General features: G+C 42.0%; 1 protein-coding gene across 2 annotated transcripts in view; it reads right to left on the bottom strand.

Annotated features, from left to right (window-relative positions):
• Gtf2a1l (general transcription factor IIA subunit 1 like) overlaps window positions 1-23369 on the bottom strand; it is a 50706-nt gene that overhangs the window by 13936 nt on the left and 13401 nt on the right. For both annotated transcript variants that reach the window (XM_021149157.2, XM_021149156.2), the window contains exons 4-6: window positions 11935-11990; window positions 10206-10290; window positions 7189-7754 (exon numbers count right to left, since the gene is read on the bottom strand). In XM_021149157.2, coding sequence (XP_021004816.1) covers window positions 7189-7754; window positions 10206-10290; window positions 11935-11990 — 707 coding nt within the window. The remainder of the gene's footprint in view (window positions 1-7188; window positions 7755-10205; window positions 10291-11934; window positions 11991-23369) is intronic.

Below are 23369 nucleotides of genomic sequence, written 5' to 3' on the forward strand. Positions count from 1 at the left end.
AAAGAAAAAAAAAACATCATACTAAGCATCTTTTATGATCATGATACTAGAAATAATTGTGGGCAAAGTTACAAATGTAAATAATTTAGAATAAGTAATAGACATCCATACTAGAAAATCTAAAACATGTGGCAATTAAACATATCTTCAAATTCAGTAGGTTAAAAAAGAAATTATAAGATCTTAAGATTAAAAAGCAAAAAACAAAACACAGCTCAGTATGGAACTCATACCTGTAATCTCCACACGTAGAAAGGAGGCTGAGGCAGGAGGATTATCAGTTCAAGGCCAGCCTGAGCCCTCAATAAATAAATAACAAAATCTGAAAAGGAATGAAAGACATGTAATACGCTTTCCAAAATGTACAGGACCTAGAAGGGAAATTTACAATTGTAGATGCTTATGTTTAAAAGACTAATCTCATATTAACAACCTACTCTAATACGTTAGAGAACCAGGGGTAAGGGGAGAAAATCCAAGGTTATCAGAAGTAAGTAATAGCGAACAGCGATTAAAAAAAAATAGGGAAATAGTAAATAAAAATCAATAAAATTAAAAGTTGGTTTTTCAGAAAGATTGATGAAATTGGAAACTCTTTCTCTAGACTGAAGAAGAAAAGAGAAAGACATCTGCCTGCAATCACAAGTAAAATAGGGGACAGCACTGCTGACTTTACAGACACAAGTGCTGTCAGACACTGCTATCAACACTTACCCACCAACCCAGTAAAGAGCCAAGTGGAGCTGGAGAGAAGGTTCAGCAGCTAAAAGCATGTGCCTCCTTTTCTGTCCCCACAGTGCCCATGCTGGGCAGCTCAGACACCCAGAACTCCAACTCCAAGGGACCTGACACCCCCTTCTGGCCCCCACGGGTACCTGCAGTCATGTGCACAGACACACACACACACATACACACACATACAGACTATAAATTGCAAATAAATCTCTAAAGAAAGTGGAAAAGTAGGTAAAGTAGACAAATCCCTGGACAGTCAGACCTAACCCAGATGGAATCGTGAGGAAACACCCTGAGCACTCTGCCGTTTTCAGTTCTTCCTCACAGCTCTATAAATCAGCACAACCCAAAAGACATCCCAGAAGCTGGGTTTTGATTTTGTTGTTTGTTTGTCTGTTTGGGGGTTAAAAATCTCATTATCACACATATGGAAACACAGAGGAATTAGAAGATCCAGAATGGTTTTGAAAGAGAACAAATTCGCAGGGCTCCTTTGCCGACATCCCGCTTACTTTAAACCCACTACAGTAAAGATAATGCTGCACTGGGGAAAAGCAAACAGACATGGATTAGGTAGGGGAAAGAGTGCCCAGAACGAAGCCAACACAGGACAACTGTCACTGAAAATGAGCTGCTCCAGAGACCCAGCATGTGCTTGTTAGATGCTTCCACTCATGGCCCCTTCATGACAGAGCAATGTTTATTCGATCTCTACTATACAGATCCCAAAGCTAGGAATCAACCTCGACTGTCCAACTGGTCAACCAGGATCCATTCATACAATGGATTTGCTGCTGCATGCTACAGCATGGGGTAATCACAAGCGTACTAATAAACCTGTTGTGATGGTTTGCAGATGCTTGGTCCAGGGAGTGGCACTGTCAGAGGGAGTGCCTTGTTGGAGTAGGTGTGTCACCATGGGTGTGGGCTTTAAGACCCTTGTTCTAACTGCCTAGAAGCTAGTCTTCCACTAGCAGCCTTCAGATGATGCCTGCCTGGATGCTGCCCTGTTCCCACCTTGATAATGGACTGAACCTGTAAGTCAGCCTCAATTAAGTGTTCTCTTTGTAAGACTTGCCTTGGTCATGGTGTCTGTTCACAGCAGTAAAACCCTGACTGAGACACCTGCATACTGCACAACTGCAGCTGATTGACATTCTGGAAAGTCAAACCCATCCAGAAAGAACACAGTTCTAGGGACGAACTACAAGTGAGCAGAGGAGGCCTGGTCATAATGCAAGTGTTCTCTCGCACACTTGATCTTGCTCTGTATGACTGCCTATGTTTGTCAGAGGTCACACTGAATACCTAAAAACTGTACAGAGGTGAATTTTATTATTTTTAGATTATACTTCAATAAATCTGACTTTTTAAAAGGAGTCAGTCCTAAGTCAGTCCTAGTCCTGAATCGCATGCCAAATAAGGCTTTTTATTTTAACAGCAACAAGGCAGCCTTAAGTCACAAATATCTTGATATTTGTAAAATGAATCAAAGCCCCTCCAGGACTTTGTCAACTGAGAATAAGCTGATTTAGTTATATGACAAACTCCAGGACTCCACAAGTGTGCAAGGACACTGTACCTTCTCAAGTTATGCCTGCCCAAGCCTGTAACCCCAAGCTGAGAAGCGTGGTTCACTGGTTAGCCAGCTAGCTGAAAAACAGGGTGCTCGCACTTCAGTGAGACCCTGTTTCAGGAGACAAGTGGTGGAACAGGACACAGATAATCTCCCCTCCTGGCCTTCCCAAGGGTGTCTGCATCATCCACACCACCCACCTCCTCCTCCTCCCCTTCTCACTCCTCCCTTCCTCCTTTCCCCTCCCCTTTCTGTCCTCTCTCCAGGACAGTTTCCATTGAATTTTAAAATAAGATCCTGTTTTTGTTAAACTAGGGAAGCTCTTTTTACTGTGAGAGAGAATTTACAAACTCAAATTTTTTTTTTACCAACAACCTCAAGAGTCTGGATCTTTTTTTCTTTCATCTCTAACTTCTGTCTTTAGAAACAAACATTGGAAAGTTCACACAGCTGCTTGCTCTGATGTCCTGCCTAGACAACCAAAATAGCCAATAACGTTCAGCTGCATTTATAATGAATGCTGAAAGACAATGCATAGAAAGATTCAAGTATTTCACATAGCTAAACCCCCACCAATAAATCCTCCAAATGAAATGTTAGGAAGGGGCTTTCCTTCCCTCCCAAGAAGAGCAAATATCTACCCAGAGATTAAGCACTGACTTCAGTACGGTTCTTTAGGAAGCTGGAAAAATCCAGAATTTAATACTTTGTCCACATTTTTTTGATACATGTGTTGGAAAAAATAACACAAAACCTTGGTTTGAAAGTCTCTGAGCTTTATGTCAGCTGACAAGACTTCTGGAATTACTGCCTTCATCCCAGCAGCAGTGCGGGCCACATGCTGAAACCCACATCATGGAGCTCTCCTCTCAAACAGAGAAGGCCATGCTGTGCAGGGAGCACCTCAGAGGTTCCATTGGCATGCAGGGTCTCAAACTCCGCCAAGTGCCAGCCCCACACTGTTACAAAAACGTCAGTTTCTAGCTTGAAAATAAAAAAAGCTCACAGCATTGGAATTGTTTAATGATATCAATGTGTGAATGGAAATTAAAGTCAGATGCCAGCTGCCCTCCAAAGCAACTGGTATTTTTACCCTGTTGAATGTTAAAGGAATGTCAGATTCTGTTCTTCTACAAATCCTGTGTGAACGAGGAAAATGTCAGCAGTTCTGCTGCAGACGAAGTAATGCAGCTGTCCAGCCTTCCGTCTCTAGAGCAAACCAGATGCACAATGGCCAAATCTTCCACTCCACTGAGGTGTCAATTGTGTGTGTGGGGGGGGGGAGGGGGTCAGCTAGGTAATACAATATGCAAATAAAACAGGAGTCCTTCAAAGCTTCACCAAATCCAGTTTCTAACCATTACAACTTTAGGAATAATTGCGTTATTTCAGTGGCTGGTAAGACAGGGTAATAATAGAAAGCACAAGAAATCTAAATTATAATGCAATACCCACCCTTCAATCTACAACTAAATTATGTACAATCCAGTTGTTCAGTGGCAGGATGAAATCTCTTATTCTTAATAGAAGTTTAATCCAGATCTGTCACAATATGGCTGCACTGGCTACACATTAACAGACTGTGGTAATAATAGCCTGGGCCATGCCACTCCCATCGGCCACATGTGCTGCTCAGCCATCCTGCTACTGGGACAAACACCTGAGAGAAATACTTTAGATGAGGAGAGGAGAGATTTCCTTGACCTCATGGTTCAGAGCTTTGAGTTCACTGGTTTGGGTTTAGGTCTCAGGTGAACCAGACCATCAAGAAACAGGAGTATGCTGTGGACGAGGCCGCTCACCTTGGCCAACAGGAAGCGAAAACAAGTGCTCATGTGACTGGGCCTCCTCCTCCTTCACCCTTTATTCCATCTGAGCCCCAGGACTGTGGGTATTTCCAACCACATGCAGGGCACATCTTTTTCCCTGGAAACATTCCCATAGGAAGGTGCCATAGCTAATCTTTCAAGGTCATGGGCAGAAATGGATGGACCTGGAGGGCATCATCTTGAGTGAGGTAACACAATCACAAAGGAACTCACACAATATGTATTCACTGATAAGTGGATATTAGCCCAAAACTTAGGATACCCAAGATATAAGATACAATTTGCTAAACGCATGAAACTCAGGAAGAATGAAGACCAAAGTGTGGACACTATGCCCCTTCTTAGAATTGGGAACAAAACACCCATGGAAGGAGTTACAGAGACAAAGTTTGGAGCTGTGATGAAAGGATGGACCATCTAGAGACTGCCATATCCAGGGATCCATCCCATAATCAGCTTCCAAACACTGACACCATTGCATACACTAGCAAGATTTTGCTGAAAGGACCCAGATATAGCTGTCTCTTGTGAAACTATGCCGGGGCCTAGCAAACACAGGAGTGGATCCTCACAATCAGCTATTGGATGTATCACAGGGCTCCCAATGGAGAAGCTAGAGAAAGTACCCAAGGAGCTGAAGGGATCCGCAACCCTATAGGGGAAACAACATGATGAACTAACCAGTACCCCGGAGCTCTTGTCTCTAGCTGCATATGTATCGAAAGATGGCCTAGTCGGCCATCACTGGAAAGAGAGGCCCATTGGACTTGCAAACTTTATATGCCCCAATACAGGGGAATGCCAGGGCCAAAAGAATGGGAATGGGTGGGTAGGGAATTGGGGGGGGGTCATATGGGGGACTTTTGGGATAGCATTGGAAATGTAATTGAGGAAAATACGTAATAAAAAATATTTTTCACAGGGCTCCCAATGGAGAAGCTAGAGAAAGTACCCAAGGAGCTGAAGGGATCCGCAACCCTATAGGGGAAACAACATGATGAACTAACCAGTACCCCGGAGCTCTTGTCTCTAGCTGCATATGTATCGAAAGATGGCCTAGTCGGCCATCACTGGAAAGAGAGGCCCATTGGACTTGCAAACTTTATATGCCCCAATACAGGGGAATGCCAGGGCCAAAAGAATGGGAATGGGTGGGTAGGGAATTGGGGGGGGGGGGTCATATGGGGGACTTTTGGGATAGCATTGGAAATGTAATTGAGGAAAATACGTAATAAAAAATATTTTTCACAGGGCTCCCAATGGAGAAGCTAGAGAAAGTACCCAAGGAGCTGAAGGGATCCGCAACCCTATAGGGGAAACAACATGATGAACTAACCAGTACCCCGGAGCTCTTGTCTCTAGCTGCATATGTATCGAAAGATGGCCTAGTCGGCCATCACTGGAAAGAGAGGCCCATTGGACTTGCAAACTTTATATGCCCCAATACAGGGGAATGCCAGGGCCAAAAGAATGGGAATGGGTGGGTAGGGAATTGGGGGGGGGGGTCATATGGGGGACTTTTGGGATAGCATTGGAAATGTAATTGAGGAAAATACGTAATAAAAAATATTAAAAATTAAAAAAAAATTAAAAAAAAAAAAAGGTCATGGGCAGATGGTGACCTGAAGGACAGGCCTCTGGAAGCCAGGAGGCAGGCGAGGGAGCAACAGATAATGAACTGTGCCCTCGCCAGGCCCCAGGCAGGATGTGCTGCTGAGATTTCCAGTTCTGCTGACTGATCCCACCACTGCCACAACTCTACACACTACAATACAACCACAAAGCATACCAACCTAAGGCTTGCTGCTGGTCCCAAAGCTGTGTCCTGTCTCCCTGCCTTCTCTGGTCGTTCTCAAAGTTCCAAGTGTAGACTCTACCCAGGTTACAAGCCACACCCGAGTTCCATCCTTTGCTTGCTCATAAGTAGTCAAGCTGGAATTTTAACCTACTAAGCTTCAAATTGACCCCTAAACTATCCTTGATTAACATCCATAACTAAACTACTTTCTCCTATCAGGACAAATAGATAAAATACATGACAAATAATAGAAATGCCTTCATCCTTGACCTCTGAACCTTAAACACACACAGGTTATATAAAACCCAGAGGGAAAATGTCTCCAGATTACCAGAGGAAGAAAACATAGCTCAGTTACTTCTACCTCAAAACCAAATGTCACATAATTTCTTAGTTTTGCCTGTATTTAGCTTCTAAGTTGTATGTATAGTGTGAGAAAAACACCGAAAACCCACATTTTAATCCTAATTCTTTACACCAAAACTCAATGCCTGGAACAAGTGTCACGAACATCTGAAATAGTCACAAACAGAACGCCTTGCTTCTCAAGGCCATTGGTCAGAGTTTACAACACACTCTGGATGCAGTCCATCACTGTACCCATCCTCCTCCAAGCTTGGAAGTATTAGAAGACAGGAACACTGCTCAGAGCCTGCCTAGCATCTACCGGGCCTGGGGGTGATCCAAGCAACATAAAAGACAAAGAGAGAAGAGAGAAAGAGAAAGGGGAGGGGAGGGAGAAAGGAAGGAGAGGTGGGGAAAAAAAGGAAACAAAGGAAAGGGGGGAAAGGGAAGGGAAAGAAGGCATGAAAGAAGACGATTTAAATATTCTGAAGATAAAATGCTCAGGTGGTCTGAAACTGTGCCCTGCTGCAGACTCCAAGCTGTGCTAGGGAGTGACTGATCTATGAGCCGAGCCTGATGCTTTTGCTTTTTATATCAGACTAAACTGGACAAGTGGAATTAGCTGTAAGAGTTTATGTTTGCAGAGGTGATAGAAAATTGACTTTAAATTTTATATATGTTTTTATTAATTCTTTAAGAATGTCATAACTGTATTTTTATTACACTCACCTCCCACTTCTTGCCCTAACTCAAACTGACATTTGGAACTAGCCACGACACCACAAAAAAGAAACAATTTTCTACAGGAAAAACAAAACATATATAATTCTGATTAATCTTACACCGCAAAAGAAAAACATATGACCTCTGATCACAGGCCTCCACCTATGAATGCGAAGCCCTACCTTCTCTGACACATGGAGGCTGCTGGGCTCCTCTGTTTTTCTCAATTGCTTTGTGGAGTCGCATCCATATATCCTGTCTTTAAGGCTGTGAAGCTGTGACTCTAGCAAGTGGTGGTGGAGAGTGCCTGGGGGGCCCTGTGAAAAAGGGCCGCTGTGCAGATTCTGAGTCAGGCTCGCTGAGACACCAAGCACTGGCTCCAGGCTAGACTCTGTCAGAGCGGCCTGAGGAGGAAAGCCCATACCGGGAACGCTGAGGTATGGAGAGCTTTCCTGCGGCCTCAGCTCATTTCCAGGGAGAAGGCACCTGTCGCTGGCAGCATTTTCTACATGTTTCCTGTCCACTGGAGGAGGATGCAGAATGGGAGGTGGCTGCAGCACAGCTTCCATTCTGAGGGATTTCTCAGGTGCTGCTTGAAGAGAACATGGGTGCAATGTTGGAACCGTGGTCTGTATTACTAAAGGCTGCCCAAGCTGCTGAAGGACTTGCTGAAATGGATGCTGAAGAATTTCTGTTCTCCCAGAAGTCTGTGTCACCATGACTGGTACATTGACTTTGTAAAGGTGACCTTAAAAAGGAGAAAATGAAACAGTAAGTACAATTCTCTTTCAATGTGTGTGTGTGTGTGTGTGTGTGTGTGTGTGTGTGTGTGTGTGTGTGTGTGGTGTGAGTATGTGTATGTGTATGTGTGTGCATGTATGTGTGGTGTATATGTGGTGTATGGTATATGTCTGTATGTCTGTGTGTGGTATGTGTTTAAGTGTGTGTGATGTCCACAGGTGTGCTCACAGATACCAGAGAAGGACATCCGTGTATAGTGCTTTTGTGCTCTGCTTTATTTCCTTGAGGCAGGAGCTAGGCTGAGAGCCAGAAAGTCCCAGTGAGCCTCCTGTCTTTGCTCACACAGCACTAGCTTTCTTCTGAATGATGGGGATTTGAACATAAGTCCTCAGGTCCTGTGCAATCACTCTTACCCCAGCCATCTCCCTAACCCAGTATAAGAGAATTCACATTGCCTCATAAAAAGAAAGAAAGGGGGGAAAAAAAAAAGAAAAGAGAAAAGAAAAGAAAAGAAAAAAGAAAAAGAAACAAAACAAACAAACAAAACCTAAACTACAATATATAACTATAAGTTAATAGTGGTTGTCCCTAGGAATTTGTATTTTCTGCAATAAATATCCATTACTTTTTTAAAATGTATTTGTTTTCTCTTTAACTCTAGCCTTTCTCCCTCTTTTTAACTGATGTGGTTTGGTCACACAGGCCACCCCAAGCCTGCCTCCGTGAGCTCCATGAGCTTTCGCTGCTTGAAACGTGACATTGTGTTAACATTGTGTATAACACTGTGTTAACATTGTGTATAACACTGTGTTAACATTGTGTATAACACTGTGTTAACATTGTGTATAACACTGTGTTACTAGCACACAACAGAGGTTTAACAAGCAGTCATGGAACATGTATTCCATGTACTTTGGATTTGCATCACACAAAGCTATCCAAAAATAAAAGTCTCCTTTCCTTTTCCTTTAAAACAACTCAAAAGGAACCTGTTTTTAACATTGAATTAGATATTTCAACTTCCCAACAACCCAAATAGATCCGGCATATTTTTCAAACCAAGAGAAGGTTCCCACAAGCCATATCCTTTCCACTAAGCCATGAACTCTAGAGTAAGAAAGGAGGGAGGGGTTGGTCAGCCTTAATCACTCTTTCATTTTATATTGCTAAAGTTGAGGGAAGGGTCAGCAAGCTGTCCCCAGGACTCACACAGTAGAGGGAAAGAACCAACAGACACAAATTGTCCCCTGACCTCCATAAACTGGAGCATATACCTGTAGCCTCCCCACCCCCAGCCTGGAACCTGCTGGCTCAGGGGTGGAGTTTCCTGCTCATTCGTTCTGCCACGCCCACTGCTGGACCCTGTCACTTTGCTGCTTGGAGCCACACACGTGTTCACCCTGCTACTGGACCCCGAGTTATTTGGCGGGAAATCGGGTTCCCTCCCCCTTCCTTTATAACTGAATGTCGGAACTAGTAAAGGAGAGCTTTGATCAGAGACTTGGCTCCGTTTCTTTTTTCGCCCCGTCTAGTTTCCTCTCTTTTCAGCTCAAGCTGCCATCCTCAGTTGAACCATTCAAGTTGCGGACTGCTGGTTGGGCCGCAACATATACCCATTTGCATATACCCATCTAATAGACATATGAGTACATGAACAATTTTAATGTTTTGTTAATTTTTAAGATTGATTTTATGTGTATGAATGTTTGCCTGCATGTATGTATGTACTGCACCATATACATGCAGTACTCGTGGAAGTCAGGAACGGTCATCAGTTCCCCTGGAATTATGGATGGCTATGAGATATCAGGTAGATGCTGGGAATTAGACCCAGGTCCTTTGGAAGAACGAGTGCTCTTACCACTGGGCTATCTCTCCGGCCCCTAATTTAAGTTTTTAAATTAAAAACAACATAATTAAGCTAGCTAATTTGAAGTGCAAACAATATATACCAGGTCTCCAGTGAGTAGGGAAGAGAACTGATAAGGGGCCTAGGCCAGGAGCAGCTCAGGGTCATCTACGCTGCACCTCTTTACTAACAAGGGCAGCTGCTGCTTACTTTTACTTTAAAAGTTTTATTAAGCCGGGTGGTGGTGGCACATGCCTTTAATCCCAGCTCTCGGGAGGCAGAGGCAGGCGGATTTCTGAGTTTGAGGCCAGCCTGGTCTACAAAGTGAGTTCCAGGACAGCCAGGGCTACACAGAGAAACCCTGTCTCGAAAAAAAACAAAACAAAACAAAACGAAAAAGTTTTATTAAAGGCTCCTATCGCCTGTAGTGTAACATTTATTACAAATCATGTTGGTAAGGGGTTGAAACAACCAATATACATTAAATATATATATATATATATATATATATATGAAATTCTCAAAAAGCAAGTAATTTTAAAAAAAATCACATAACTTAATGTCCATGCTAAAACCAAAGAAAAGAAAGACCCCTAGAAAAGCTCTCACCAGATGCCGTCTGGAAGGCCATGCCTGCTGGGACGTGGATCGGATAGCCAGCAAAGCCAAAGTTTGCACCACAGTTGGCAGTGTTCTAGACACAAGAAGTGGACATTACAAAGTTACAAAGGACCAGAATTATATCTTTCACTGCATTGTCACAGGGAGTTAAAGCCATGATCTGACCACAGCTTCCTCCAACCCAGAAGCTAAGAATGTCTTCAAACAGCACCCAAAATCTACAACAGAGAGGTCACTTTGTTTTTCTGTAACCTGCCTGCCTGATGTCCTTGCCGTGTATTCACTGATAAATACATTGATTGTGTCTTTTGTTCTGTGACTATCAAAGGTCACATAAACATTTCTGTAGTAAACACAACACTCATGGCAGACTGTGCCCATGTTCTTAGCCTATGGCCATCCACATTTTGGCTCAAAATCAACTCTCTCCCCTTGAAACAAGTGCTAGACTCTACTCTGACATAAGTCGCATGCCATGTTGTGGAGGCTGTGGTAGAAATTGCTTTTCTCGAACAATCTGTGTAAGAGTGCATGTCAACTGGGACAATTCTTTAGGAGGACAACTTTGCAAATGCCATAATTTAAAATATGCATGACCACTATCTCAAAAATTCAACCTCTAGGAATTGACCTGAGTGTCTCACAAACAAGAGACATGTGCAAATATAACCAGTAATAATTCTACAAGGGAAAATAGAAATAATTTAAATGTCCCATCAACAAACTATTGCTTAATTAAACTGTGGCAATCCACATGGCAGCGCTTCATTGACTTGCAGAGAGAGCTCGACATTATTAGTTAAGGAGGCAGACCATGGAAAGGAAGGAGGAAGAGGTGGAGGAGGGGGAGAGAACGAGATAGCAGAAACGGCATGGAAAGCAACTCCACTGTGTACCCTGAAAGGTCATACAGCATTCAAGAAATAACTGAATACATTTCAAAGAATTACAATAGTTAGCTTTAAAGAGCAGGCTCTTTCACAGTTTGCTTGCAAATTTTGTTGTTGTTGTTTTTTTTTTTTTTTTTTTTTTTTTTACAGCATAGTATTTCTGTAATCAAGGAAAATGATGCTTCCATAAACCTCAAAGACATAGATGTCCCATTGGTCTCTTGTCAAAGCAGAGCTATTGTCAAACAAACCCTCACAGGTGATCTTAATAAAGGCCACCGGCTGACCTGCTAAGGTTCACGCCTCGGAAAGGCAGTCCGTGGGTTAAAACACAGTGTGAGATAGATCGTGGATTATAACCGTCAATGCCATGGTATGGGAAGGAAATATGAAAAGGAATTGCTCCTCTATCTGAAAACTACTCAATTTCTATAAACACATAAAATGTTGTTACCTGCCTCCAAGTCATAGAGGAAACATTAATTCTCCCTCACCAAAGCAAGAACAACAACAAAAACGGAGCAAAATATTAAAATGAAAAACCATCACTCTAGCCTTGAAGAAAAATACATCAAAATTACCTACTTAAGGGGTGCCAGATATGTGCTACTGCAGGGCGCATTAAACCCCGCATGCTACAATGTCAGGAATCCCTCACTCTGATGCATAGCTGCACTGACGCTGACAACCGGGAGGCTCCTGAGGCACAGGGTCCATTGCTGGGCCTCTGGCTTCCCACATCTCCTCCCACTCAAGCTGAGGGCCATGTACCTACCGCATCTGTGCTCAGAGCTCTGCACCCCTCAGTGAAGGGACAAGCTACCTACCAGGTCTTCTGGCGTAAAACTCGGCAGAGTTCTACCAGCTGGGATCAGCAACGATGCTGCACAGAGAACAAGGTGGGACACAGCCATTAGAACTTACCTCTTTACATTGCCACAGGTCGGTAATTTTATTTTTAATATATATTTTATTGAAATTAATTTTTATATAATAGATTCTGATCACAGTCAATTATAATTTGTTTTAATATATTCTCAATTGGTCATGTTAGACCAAGCTAGATTCTAAACTTACTGGCTCTGAGGGGAAAGTATTGAACTACATACATTTCCTGGCAACCATAAAGACTTCACAACTAAATTGCTTTAAGTTATCAGTGTCGACTCTCTCACTAAAATTAAGCAGAGTGTACTTCAGAAATCTATAATAAAACATATAAATTGTCTTTGATAAGTCAAGGAAGCTCTAACGCTCCCCGACAACCTTTCACCTGGGAACATATTAGAGATGATACTATTGATAAAAAGCACATACGTGCCGGGCGTGGTGGCATACGCCTTTAATCCCAGCACTTGGGAGGCAGAGGCAGGCAAATTTCTGAGTTCAAGGCCAGCCTGGTCTACAAAGTGAGTTCCAGGACAGCCAGGGCTATACAGAGAAACCCTGTCTCGAAAAACAAAAACAAAATAAAACAAAAACAAACAAAAAAAAAAAAAAAGCACATACGCAGAGACAAACACCAACCATGAGTGAAGAATGCGTGGTAAATGCGTAGAGACATGGCCTGGTGAGTAAGAGCCTCCATAAGACCTGACTTCTATTCCTATGTCTATGTCAAGTGGCCCCCCTGTAACTCCAACTCTGGAGAAGTGTGGGGGAGCCGCTATCTCTGGCCTCTGAAGGTACCTGCACTCATATGAGCATGCATACTCACAGACAGACATAGACACATAATTAAAAATAAATTTTTAAAAAGAAAATGTGGTGCATGTACACAATGGAATTTTAAAAAGAAAAATTAAATTATGATATTTGCAAGGAAACATGTAGAACTGAAAGTCTTTACATGACACACAAAGCCACTTACAATGACATGGGAATTCTCTCATGGGAAACCAGGATTTAAAACCTGTGTGACATCTACATGTGTGGTGAAACTAGACAGGCAGGACTGTGGTGGGGGAGTCAGATGGAGACTGAGGTCGGAGGCGAGGGCTGCATTACAACTAAGGACAATGACACACATGAATGAGAACTCCATAATAAATCAGAAGTAATTTTTAAAAGAAATGCCATTTTGCCTTTAATAAAGGCAGGATATTTTTAGCATGCTTATGCAGCAATGTATGTGTTGAGTGTGATGTTAATTGTGGCTCTTTTTTCACACACTACACCAAGGAAAATGGCCCCAAGGTCTGTTTTTGATGCTAGAATGGCTCCATCACACACAACAAACAGCTCAAAGCTAACTATCCTCTCCACGTGAAATATAAGTGAGGCTACTGGACTGATGGTTAATGAAACACACAATTATTTTTATCCTTGACTCATCTCTGGCTTGGCTTATTAGCAGGTGTTCTGTTAGAAAGGCCAATGACAAACAACTGGAGTGGCAGGCGCTCGGAGGTATTAATGTCATAATTAGCTGGAGCGAGCAAAGCTGGCGTTGCTCCAGCCTACGCCGGGGAGGCTGCAGGATGTTCTCTGGCATTTGAATCCTGAGGAAAACCAGCAAGAAACCTTCTCTCCTAAGTCCCTTGTAGAAACTCTTAAAGGACAATTCCCTGTGTTTAAGGGAATCAAACAGAGCTATCAGAGAACACACATCTTCATGGACTTCAGAATAAAAGCCAGAACTGACAGAACTGTAGAGTTCTAAGCAGACCCCACTTAACTTTAACATGAGGCTCACAAGTTAAGCTTGGCTGAAAATTTAAAACATTCAATTCCGTTTCATAACCAAGTAACTTTTCATTAACTATGTATTTTGACTCAAATGAAGTATTATAATTTTAGATTCCATAGATGTATTCAAGAAACATTAAATTCAAAACAATAAATGTTATAATAATAGTAAGAATTCAATTCTACAAGCATAATTTTAAAATGTTCAACATCATAATCTGGTTCAATGATATGAAAGTTTGTAAGTACCTTTTTCTAATCCACAAACAAAATTCTGATACACTATAGCAGTACCTGACTTCATTTTGAGTTTATACACATCTTAAAATGTGAGCCACGTGTCTTAGGGTTACTACTGCTGTGGAAAATACCATGACCAAGCCAATTTGAGGAGGAAATGGTTTACTTGACTTTACATTTCCACATCAAAATCCATCACTGAAGGAAGTGAGGGCAGGAACCTGGAGGCAGGAGCTGATGCCGAGGCCATGGAGGGATGCAGGTCCTCATGGCTTCCACCAGCCCGTGGACTGCACCATCCGCAGCGGGCTGAGTCCTCCCCCACCAATCACTAATTAAGAGAATGTTCTATAGGCTTGCCTGGTCTTCCGGTTGCATTTTCTCAATTGAGGCTCCCTGTGATCCTGCTCCCCACCAAGTTATTTCTGATTGGTGAATAAAGATGCTGACAGCCAATAGCTGGGCAGAAGAGACGTAGGCAGGGTTATGGTTTCATGGGCTTGGGGGAGAGAAGAACCATGAGGGAGAAAAATGAAGAGAGGACGAAGGAGAAGAGGCCATAGGTTAAGAGTCAAGAGAGTATGGTTTTGTGGGCTTGAGGAAGAAGGTGCAGAAGGGAGAAGGAGAAGGCCTATGGGTTAATTGAGCCAAAAAACAAACAAACAAACAAACAAACAAACAAAAAACAAAACAAACCCGTGGCCCTGTGGGCTGGCCAACTATAGTTAAGTAGTGAGTAATAATTCAGGGTTATCAATAGGAAAGTAGATTCTAATAGCACAGAGGCTAGGTATCTGCCCAGCTCTTGTGCTGATTAAGGCTTATTGTAAATATAAAGGCCTTTCATCTAGGAAGTCAATAAACCAAAAGCTGGGTAGAAACCCCAAGCTGGGATTCAAGTAATTCCTATAACACACCTTGACCTGCTAGGCCATCTGGTCAACACTTTCTTGATTAAAGCAAGCAGAAGAAGCCAGACAGATTTCTCAGCAGGAACATACTTGCCACATAGCCCTGAAATATGAGTTTGATCTACAGAACCCATCCACATAAAAAGTCAGATGTGTTAGCGTGAATCTGCGATCCTACCATTCTTGTAGCAAGATGGGAGATGGAGATAATAATGATAATAATAATAATAATAATAAATAAATAAAAATAAAAATCATCCAGGTGCTCAGAGGCAAGCTAGCCTGAAATACATAGCATGTCAGAAATAAGAAAGTCCCTGCCTCAACAAAGTGGAAGAAGAAAACCAACCTGAAATTTGTCTTCTGGCCTACACATACACACACACATATATATACTGTACACACATGTATACATTAATAAGTAAATTTTTAAAATGCAACAGTTTACAATTTAAAGACATTTTCTTAACAAAACAAAGACAATGGGAGCTTAAGAAATGACTCAACACTGAGTGCACTCCTTGAGTTCGGTTCTGTTACTCTGCTCCAGAGGGTCAGGCATCCTCTTCTGGCCTCTGAAGGCACCTGTACATACATGCATTTCCCACACAAAGACATACATATCTACACAATGAAAAATAAGCAACAAATTGCTTAAGGACTATGAAAACTTAGAGCTGACATCATAAAAGGGTAATAGATCTACCAGCTTTTCCTCTGTGATCTTCCAAAGGGTAAGGTCCCATCTCTCACCATATCTGTTCAATACAAAACCAGACACTCTAACAAGATCATCTAAGAAAAGAAAAAACAAACAAGCGAGAAATGAGCAATCAAAATTAGCTCTATCTGCAAATGATATAAACCAACACAGAGAAAACAACAGAGTCCACAAAAAATGAATCGGTGACTTCTATAAAGTTTTAGATTCAAGTCAATTTTGATCCAAGTGGTGGTGCCGCACACCTTTGATCCCAGCACTCAGGAGAGAGATGCAGGAGGATCTCAGAGTAAGATACTAGCCTGATCTACTAAGTGAGTTACAGGACAGCCAAGGCTATACAGAGAAACTCTGTCTTGAAAAACCAAAACCCAAAATCAACAGCAATAAAAATTTCAGTTATGTTTCTGAATAAAAACAACCTACCTGAAAAAGAAATCAAACATGACAGCATTTAAAAAGGCAAATGCTGGGGGCTGGAGGGTTAGCTTACTGGTTAAGACCTCCTGTTGCTCTTGCTGAAGACCCAGGTTCCCAGCAACCACATATCAGCTCATACCCATCCATAACTCCAGCTCCAGGGATCAGTGCCCTTTTCTGACCTTCTTGGGCACCATCACACATATGGCATACAGCCACACAGATATAAAACATATATCTGATTTATACAAATAAAAAAGTAAAAAAAAAAAAATACTTACGCATAATTTCAATCAAGAAGGTTAAAAAGATCTGTACCTCTACTCAAAAGAGATTTTTAAAGTGAAATTTAAAAGGGTATGATGAGAGTGACACATGCCTGAGACAAATCCGGGACATATAGTGTGTGATTTAAAAGAGCATGGCCCCGGATGCTCATACATTTGAATAGTTGGTTCCCAGATTGTGGACTGTCTAGGAAGATTAGGATGTATGGCCTTGTTGGTGAGTCATTAGGGGTGGGCTCTGAGGTTTCAAAAACACCCATACCATTCCCAGTGGGTCTCTTTCTCTACCTAGTGGTTGTGGATCAAGATGTGAGGTCTCAGCTGTTTCTTCACTTCAATATCATAGACTCTGACCCTCTGAAACTGTAGGCCATTTTAACATGTTTCTTTTTTTTTTAAATTGGGTATTTATTTCATATACATTTCCAATGCTATCTCAAAAGTCCCCCACCCACCCACTCCCACTTCTTGGCCCTGTCATTCCCCTGTACTGAGGCATATAAAGTTTGCACAACTAATGGGCCTCTCTTTCCACTGATGGCCAACTAGGCCATCTTCTGTTTCATATGCAGCTAGAGACACGAGCTCCAGGGGGGTACTGGTTAGTTCATATTGTTGTTCCACCTATAGGATTACAGATCCCTTTAGCTCCTTGGGTACTTTCTCTAGCTCCTCCATTGGGGGCCCTGTGGTCCATCCAATAGCTGACTGTGAGCATCCACTTATGTGTTTGCTAGGCCCTGGCATAGTCTCACAAGAGACAGCTATATCTGGGTCCTTTCAGCAAAATCTCGCTAGTGTATGCAATGGTGTCAGCATTTGGAAGCTGATTATGGGATGGATCCCCGGATATGGCAGTATCTAGATGGTCCATCCTTTCGTCACAGCTCCAAACTTTGTCTCTGTAACTCCTTCCATGGGTGTTTTGGTCCCAATTCCAAGAGGGGCAAAGTGTCCACACTTTGGTCTTGGTTCTTCTTGAGCTTCATGCGTTTAGCAAATTGTATCTTATATCTTGGGTATCCTAAGTTTCTGGGCTAATATCCACTTATCAGTGAGTGCATATTGTGTGAGTTGCTTTGTGATTGGGTTACCTCACTCAGAATGATGCCCTCCAGGTCCATCGATTTGCCTAGGAATTTCATAAATTCATTCTTTTTAATAGCTGAGTAGTACTCCATTGTGTAAATGTACCACATTTTCTGTATCTATTCCTCTGTTGAGGGGCATCTGGGTTCTTTCCAGCTTCTGGCTATTATAAATTAGGCTGCTATGAACATAGTGGAGCATGTGTCCTTCTTACCGGTTGGGACATCTTCTGGATATATGCCCAGGAGAGATATTGCTGGATCCTCCAATAGTACTATGTCCAATTTTCTAAGAAACCGCCAGACTGATTTCCAGAGTAGTTGTACAAACTTGCAAACCCACCAACAATGGAGGAGTGTTCCTCTTTCTCCACATCCCCGCCAGCATCTGCTGTCACCTGAATTTTTTATCTTAGCCATTCTGACTGGTGTGAGGTGGAATCTCACAGTTGTTTTGATTTGCATTTCCCTGATGATTAAGGATGTTGAACATTTTTTTCAGGTGCTTCTCTGACATTCGGTATTCCTCGGGTGAGAATTCTTTGTTTAGCTCTGAGCCCCATTTTTTAATGGGGTTATTTGATTTTCTGGAGTCCACCTTCTTGAGTTCTTTATATATATTGGATATTAGTCCCCTATCTGATTTGGGATAGGTAAAGATCCTTTCCCAATCTGTTGGTGGCCTTTTTGTCTTATTGATGGTGTCTTTTGCCTTGTAGAAGCTTTGCAACTTTATGAGGTCCCATTTGTCAATTCTCGATCTTACAGCACAAGCCATTGCTGTTCTATTCAGGAATTTTCCCCGGTACCCATATCTTCGAGGCTTTTCCCTATTTTCTCCTCTATAAGTTTCAGTGTCTCTGGTTTTATGTGGAGTTCCTTAATCCACTTAGATTTGACCTTAGTACAAGGAGATAGGAATGTATCAATTCGAATACTTCTACATGATAACCGCCAGTTGTGCCAGCACCATTTGTTGAAAATGCTGTCTTTCTTCCACTGGATGGTTTTTGCTCCCTTGTCGAAGATCAAGTGACCATAGGTGTGTGGGTTCATTTCTGGGTCTTCAATTCTATTCCATTGGTCTACTTGTCTGTCGCTATACCAGTACCATGCAGTTTTTATCACAATTGCTCTGTAGTACAGCTTTAGGTCAGGCATGGTGATTCCACCAGAGGTTCTTTTATCCTTGAGTTTTTGCTGCCCTAGGTTTTTTGTTATTCCAGATGAATCTGCCGATTGCCCTTTCTAATTCCTTAAAGAATTGAGTTGGAATTTTGATGGGGATTGCATTGAATCTGTAGATTGCTTTTGGCAAGATAGTAATTTTTACAATGTTGATCCTGCCAATCCATGAGCATGGGAGATCTTTCAATCTTCTGAGATCTTCTTTCTTTTTCAGAGACTTGAAGTTTTTATCATACAGATCTTTCACTTCCTTAGAGTCACGCCAAGGTATTTTATATTATTTGTGACTATTGAGAAGGGTATTTTTTTCCCTAATTTCTTTCTTAGCCTGTTTATCCTTTGTGTACAGAAAGGCATTGACTTGTTTGAGTTAATTTTATATCCAGCTACTTCAATGAAGCTGTTTATCCAGCTTAGGAGTTCTCTGGTGGAATTTTTAGGGTCACTTATATATACTATCATATCATCTGCCAAAAAGTGATATTTTCACTTCTTCCTTTCCAATTTGTATCCCCTTGATCTCCTTTTGTCATCGAATTGTTCTGGCTAGGACTTCATGTACAATGTTGAATAGGTAGGGAGAGAGTGGACAGCCTTGTCTAGTCCCTGATTTTAGTGGGATTGCTTCCAGCTTCTCACCATTTACTTTGATGTTGGCTACTGGTTAGCTGTAGATTGCTTTTATCATGGTTAGGTATGGGCCTTGAATTCCTGATCTTTCCAAGACTTTTATCATGAAGGGGTGGTGGATTTTGTCAAACGCTTTCTCTGAGTCTAACAAGATGATCATGTGGTTTTTGTCTTTCAGTTTGTTTATATACTGGATTACATTGATGGATTTCCATATGTTGAACCATCCCTGCATCCCTAGGAAGAAACCTACTTGGTCAGGATGGATGATTGTTTTGATGTGTTCTTGGATTCGGTTAGCGAGAACTTTATTGAGGATTTTTGCATCGATATTCATAAGGGAGATTGGTCTGAAGTTCTCTATCTTTGTTGGGTCTTTCTGTGGTTTAGGTATCAGAGTAATTGTGGCTTCATATAATGAGTTGGGTAGAGTAATTTCTGTTCCTATTTTGTGGAATAGTTTGTGAAGAACTGGGATTAGATCTTCTTTGAAGGTCTGATAGAACTCTGCACTAAACCCATCTGGTCCTGGGCTTTTTTTGGTTGGGAGACTATTAATGACTGCTTCTATTTCTTTAGGAGATATGGGACTGTTTAGATCATTAACCTGATCTTGATTCAACTTTGGTACCTGGTATCTGTCTAGAAACTTGTCCATTTCATCCAGGTTCTCCAGTTTTGTTGAGTATAGCCTTTTGTAGAAGGATCTGATGGTGTTTTGGATTTCTTCGGGATCTGTTGTTATGTCTCCCTTTTCATTTCTGATTTTGTTAATTAGGATGTTGTCCCTGTGCCCTCTAGTGAGTCTAGCTAAGGGTTTATCTATCTTGTTGATTTTCTCAAAGAACCAGCTCCTCCTTTGTTTGATTCTTTGAATGGTTCTTCTTGTTTCCACTTGGTTGATTTTGCCCCCGAGTTTGATTATTTCCTGCTGTCTACTCCTCTTGGGTGAATATGCTTCCTTTTGTTCTAGAGCTTTAGGTGTGTTGTCAAGCTGCTAATGTGTGCTCTCTCTAGTTTCTTTTTGGAGGCACTCAGAGCTATGAGTTTTCCTCTTAGAAATGCTTTCATTGTGTCCCATAAGTTTGGGTATGTTGTGGCTTCATTTTCATTGAACTCTAAAAAGTCCTTAATTTCTTTCTTTATTCCTTCCTTGACCAAGGTATCATTGAGAAGAGTGTTGTTCAGTTTCCGCGTGAATGTTGGCTTTCTATTTTTGTTATTGAAGATCAGCCTTAGTCCATGGTGATCTGATAGGATGCAAGTGACAATGTCAATATTTTTGTATATGTTGAGGCTTGTTTTGTGACCAATTATATGGTCAATTTTGGAGAAGGTACCATGAGGTGCTCACAAGAAGGTATATCCTTTTGTTTTAGGATAAAATGTTCTGTAGATATCTGTTAGATCCATTTGTTTCATAACTTCTGTTAGTTTCACTGTGTCCCTGTTTAGTTTCTGTTTCCATGATCTGTCCATTGGTGAAAGTGGTGTGTTGAAGTCTCCCACTATTATTGTGTGAGGTGCAATGTGTGCTTTGAGCTTTACTAAAGTGTCTTTAATGAATGTGGCTGTCCTTGTATTTGGAGCATAGATATTCAGAATTGATAGTTCCTCTTGGGAGGATTTTACCTTTGATGAGTATGAAGTGCCCCTCCTTTTCTTGTTTGATGACTTTGGGTTGGAAGTCGATTTTATTAGATATTAGAATGGCTACTCCAGCTTGTTTCTTCAGACCATTTGCTTGGAAAATTGTTTTCCAGCCTTTAATTCTGAGGTAGTGTCTATCTTTTTCTCTGAGATGAGTTTCCTGTAAGCAGCAAAATGTTGGGTCCTGTTTGTGTAGCCAGTCTGTTAGTCTATGTCTTTTTATTGGGGAGTTGAGTCCATTGATATTAAGAGATATTAAGGAAAAATAATTGTTGCTTCCTATTATTTTTGTTGTTAAAGTTGGCATTCTGTTCTTGTGGCTGTCTTCTTTTAGGTTTGTTGAGGGATTGCCTTCTTGCTTTTTCTAGGATGCGGTTTCCGTCCTTGTATTGTTTTTTTTCTGTGATTACCCTTTGGAGGGCAGGATTCGTGGAAAGATAATGTGTGAACTTGGTTCTGTCGTGGAATACTTTCGTTTCTCCTTCTAAGGTAATTGAAAGTTTGGCTGGGTGTAGTAGCCTGGGCTGGCATTTGTGTTCTCTTAGTGTCTTTATAACATCTGTCCAGGCTCTTCTGGTCCCAGAAGCTGTGTTGCTTTGGCCTGTCACAGAAGCTGTTAGCTTCTGTAGTCCACACTCTCACCTGTGCAGACTACTTTCGGCAGAGTCCCGGAACCAAGATGGCTCCTTCCGATGCTGAGGCAAAGCCCTCCCGGGCTAGGCGGACACCTATCCTCTGGCCAGCAAGGTGGCCAGATGTCTGGAGCCCAAAAAGGGGGCTGCCTCAGAAGCTCTGTAGCTCCCGCCTGTCCCAGAAGCTGTTAGCTTGTGTAGTGCACACTCTAGCCTCTGCAGACTACTTTCGGCGGAGTCCTGGAACCAACATGCTTCTTTCTTATATTTTTGGTTGTGAACCTAGCCTTTAATGGTTGAGCCATCTCTCCAGCCCAACATGCTTCTTTAAGTTGCCTCATAGCAATAAAAAAGTAACTAGGACTCACAGTGAGAGCCTGTCAAGGGAAGAAGGAAGAAGAGAAGGAAGAGATGGAAGGTAGAAGTGAAGGAGATGGAGGTAGAGGGACTGATTGATTTAAGCCAATGATTCTCAATCATTAACACAGTGGTTCATATCGTGGTGACCCCAAACCATAAAATTATTTTAATTGATACTTCAAAATTATAATTTTGCTACTATTATGAATCATACTGTATATATCTGATATGCAGGATGTCTGATATGCAACCCCTGTGAAAGGGTTGTTTGACCCTATAGTGGTCACAACCCACAGGTTGAGAATCACTGATTCAAACAGACACAAACAAAAAAAAAAAACTTCTACTCATAAACTTCTTGAAGTAATTGATATTGTTAAAATTGACATACTACCCCAAATAACATACAAATGCTACACAATCTCTATCAAAATTCTAATGGTACCCTAACAGAAATGGGGGGGGGGGGTCCTAAAATTCTCAACCAGACCATAAGTAAATCTCAATAACCAAGGCAATCCAGAGAAAACTAAATCAAGGCTGAGTTGATGGTTTAGCAGGTAAAAAGTCTGCTCTGTAAGTGTGAGGACTTGAGTTTGGAGCCTCAGCACTCACCTGAAAGACAATGCAAATATGCAAGTGTAAGCCCAGAGCCCCTATAGTGAAACAGCAGGTAGAGGCAAGAGACCTTAATCCCCTTAAAGTCATGGGCCAGCTATCCAGGCATTCACAGCAGCAATGAATCCCCTACCAAACTAGGATAAAGGCAAACACCAGCACCTGAGCGTGTCCTCATACCTGCATGATGTGCACAAGCATGCACAAGCACGCACAAGCACACACTCGCACGAGCATGCATGCATACACACACACACACACACACACACACCGTGGGGAGTACCATAAATTCACACATGTATGATCAATTAATTCTCAACAAGGACAATGGAAAAGAATTGTCTTCTCAAAAATGGTGTTGGATTTTTCAAAATCTTGATTTGCTAACCTGCATTTTTTAAAAATTTCTTTTTTCCTTCATCTGTACTTGTGGAGCTGAACACCACCTCACACCCTATGCTACAGCCCTGCCTGAGTCCCAGGAGCCCTACTCTAACCAGAGACAGGTGAGACACCCTCCCCCAATACTCCAACCGCTAGGAACCCACAGAGCCCAACAAATATCCACAGAACCCACAGAGTCCTGCCCTGTCAGAGCTCCATCTCCTTTCTGATCTGCACCTACACTTGCTCTAACCCAGGACACACAGCTTCACCTGCCTCCTGGGAGGCCTGCTCCAACTCAGGACACCCAGGCCAGCTAACACCTGAAACAACCAGATGGTAATAGGCAAGCACAAGAACATAATCAACAGAAGCCAATGAAACATGGTACCTTCAGACCCCAGCTCTCCTCCTACAACAAGCCCCGGATATCCTAACACACCTG

This window comes from Mus caroli, unplaced genomic scaffold (assembly GCF_978045245.1).
Source record: "Mus caroli unplaced genomic scaffold, Mus_caroli_1 scaffold_18, whole genome shotgun sequence".
In the NCBI taxonomy this organism is placed as follows: domain Eukaryota; kingdom Metazoa; phylum Chordata; class Mammalia; order Rodentia; family Muridae; genus Mus; species Mus caroli.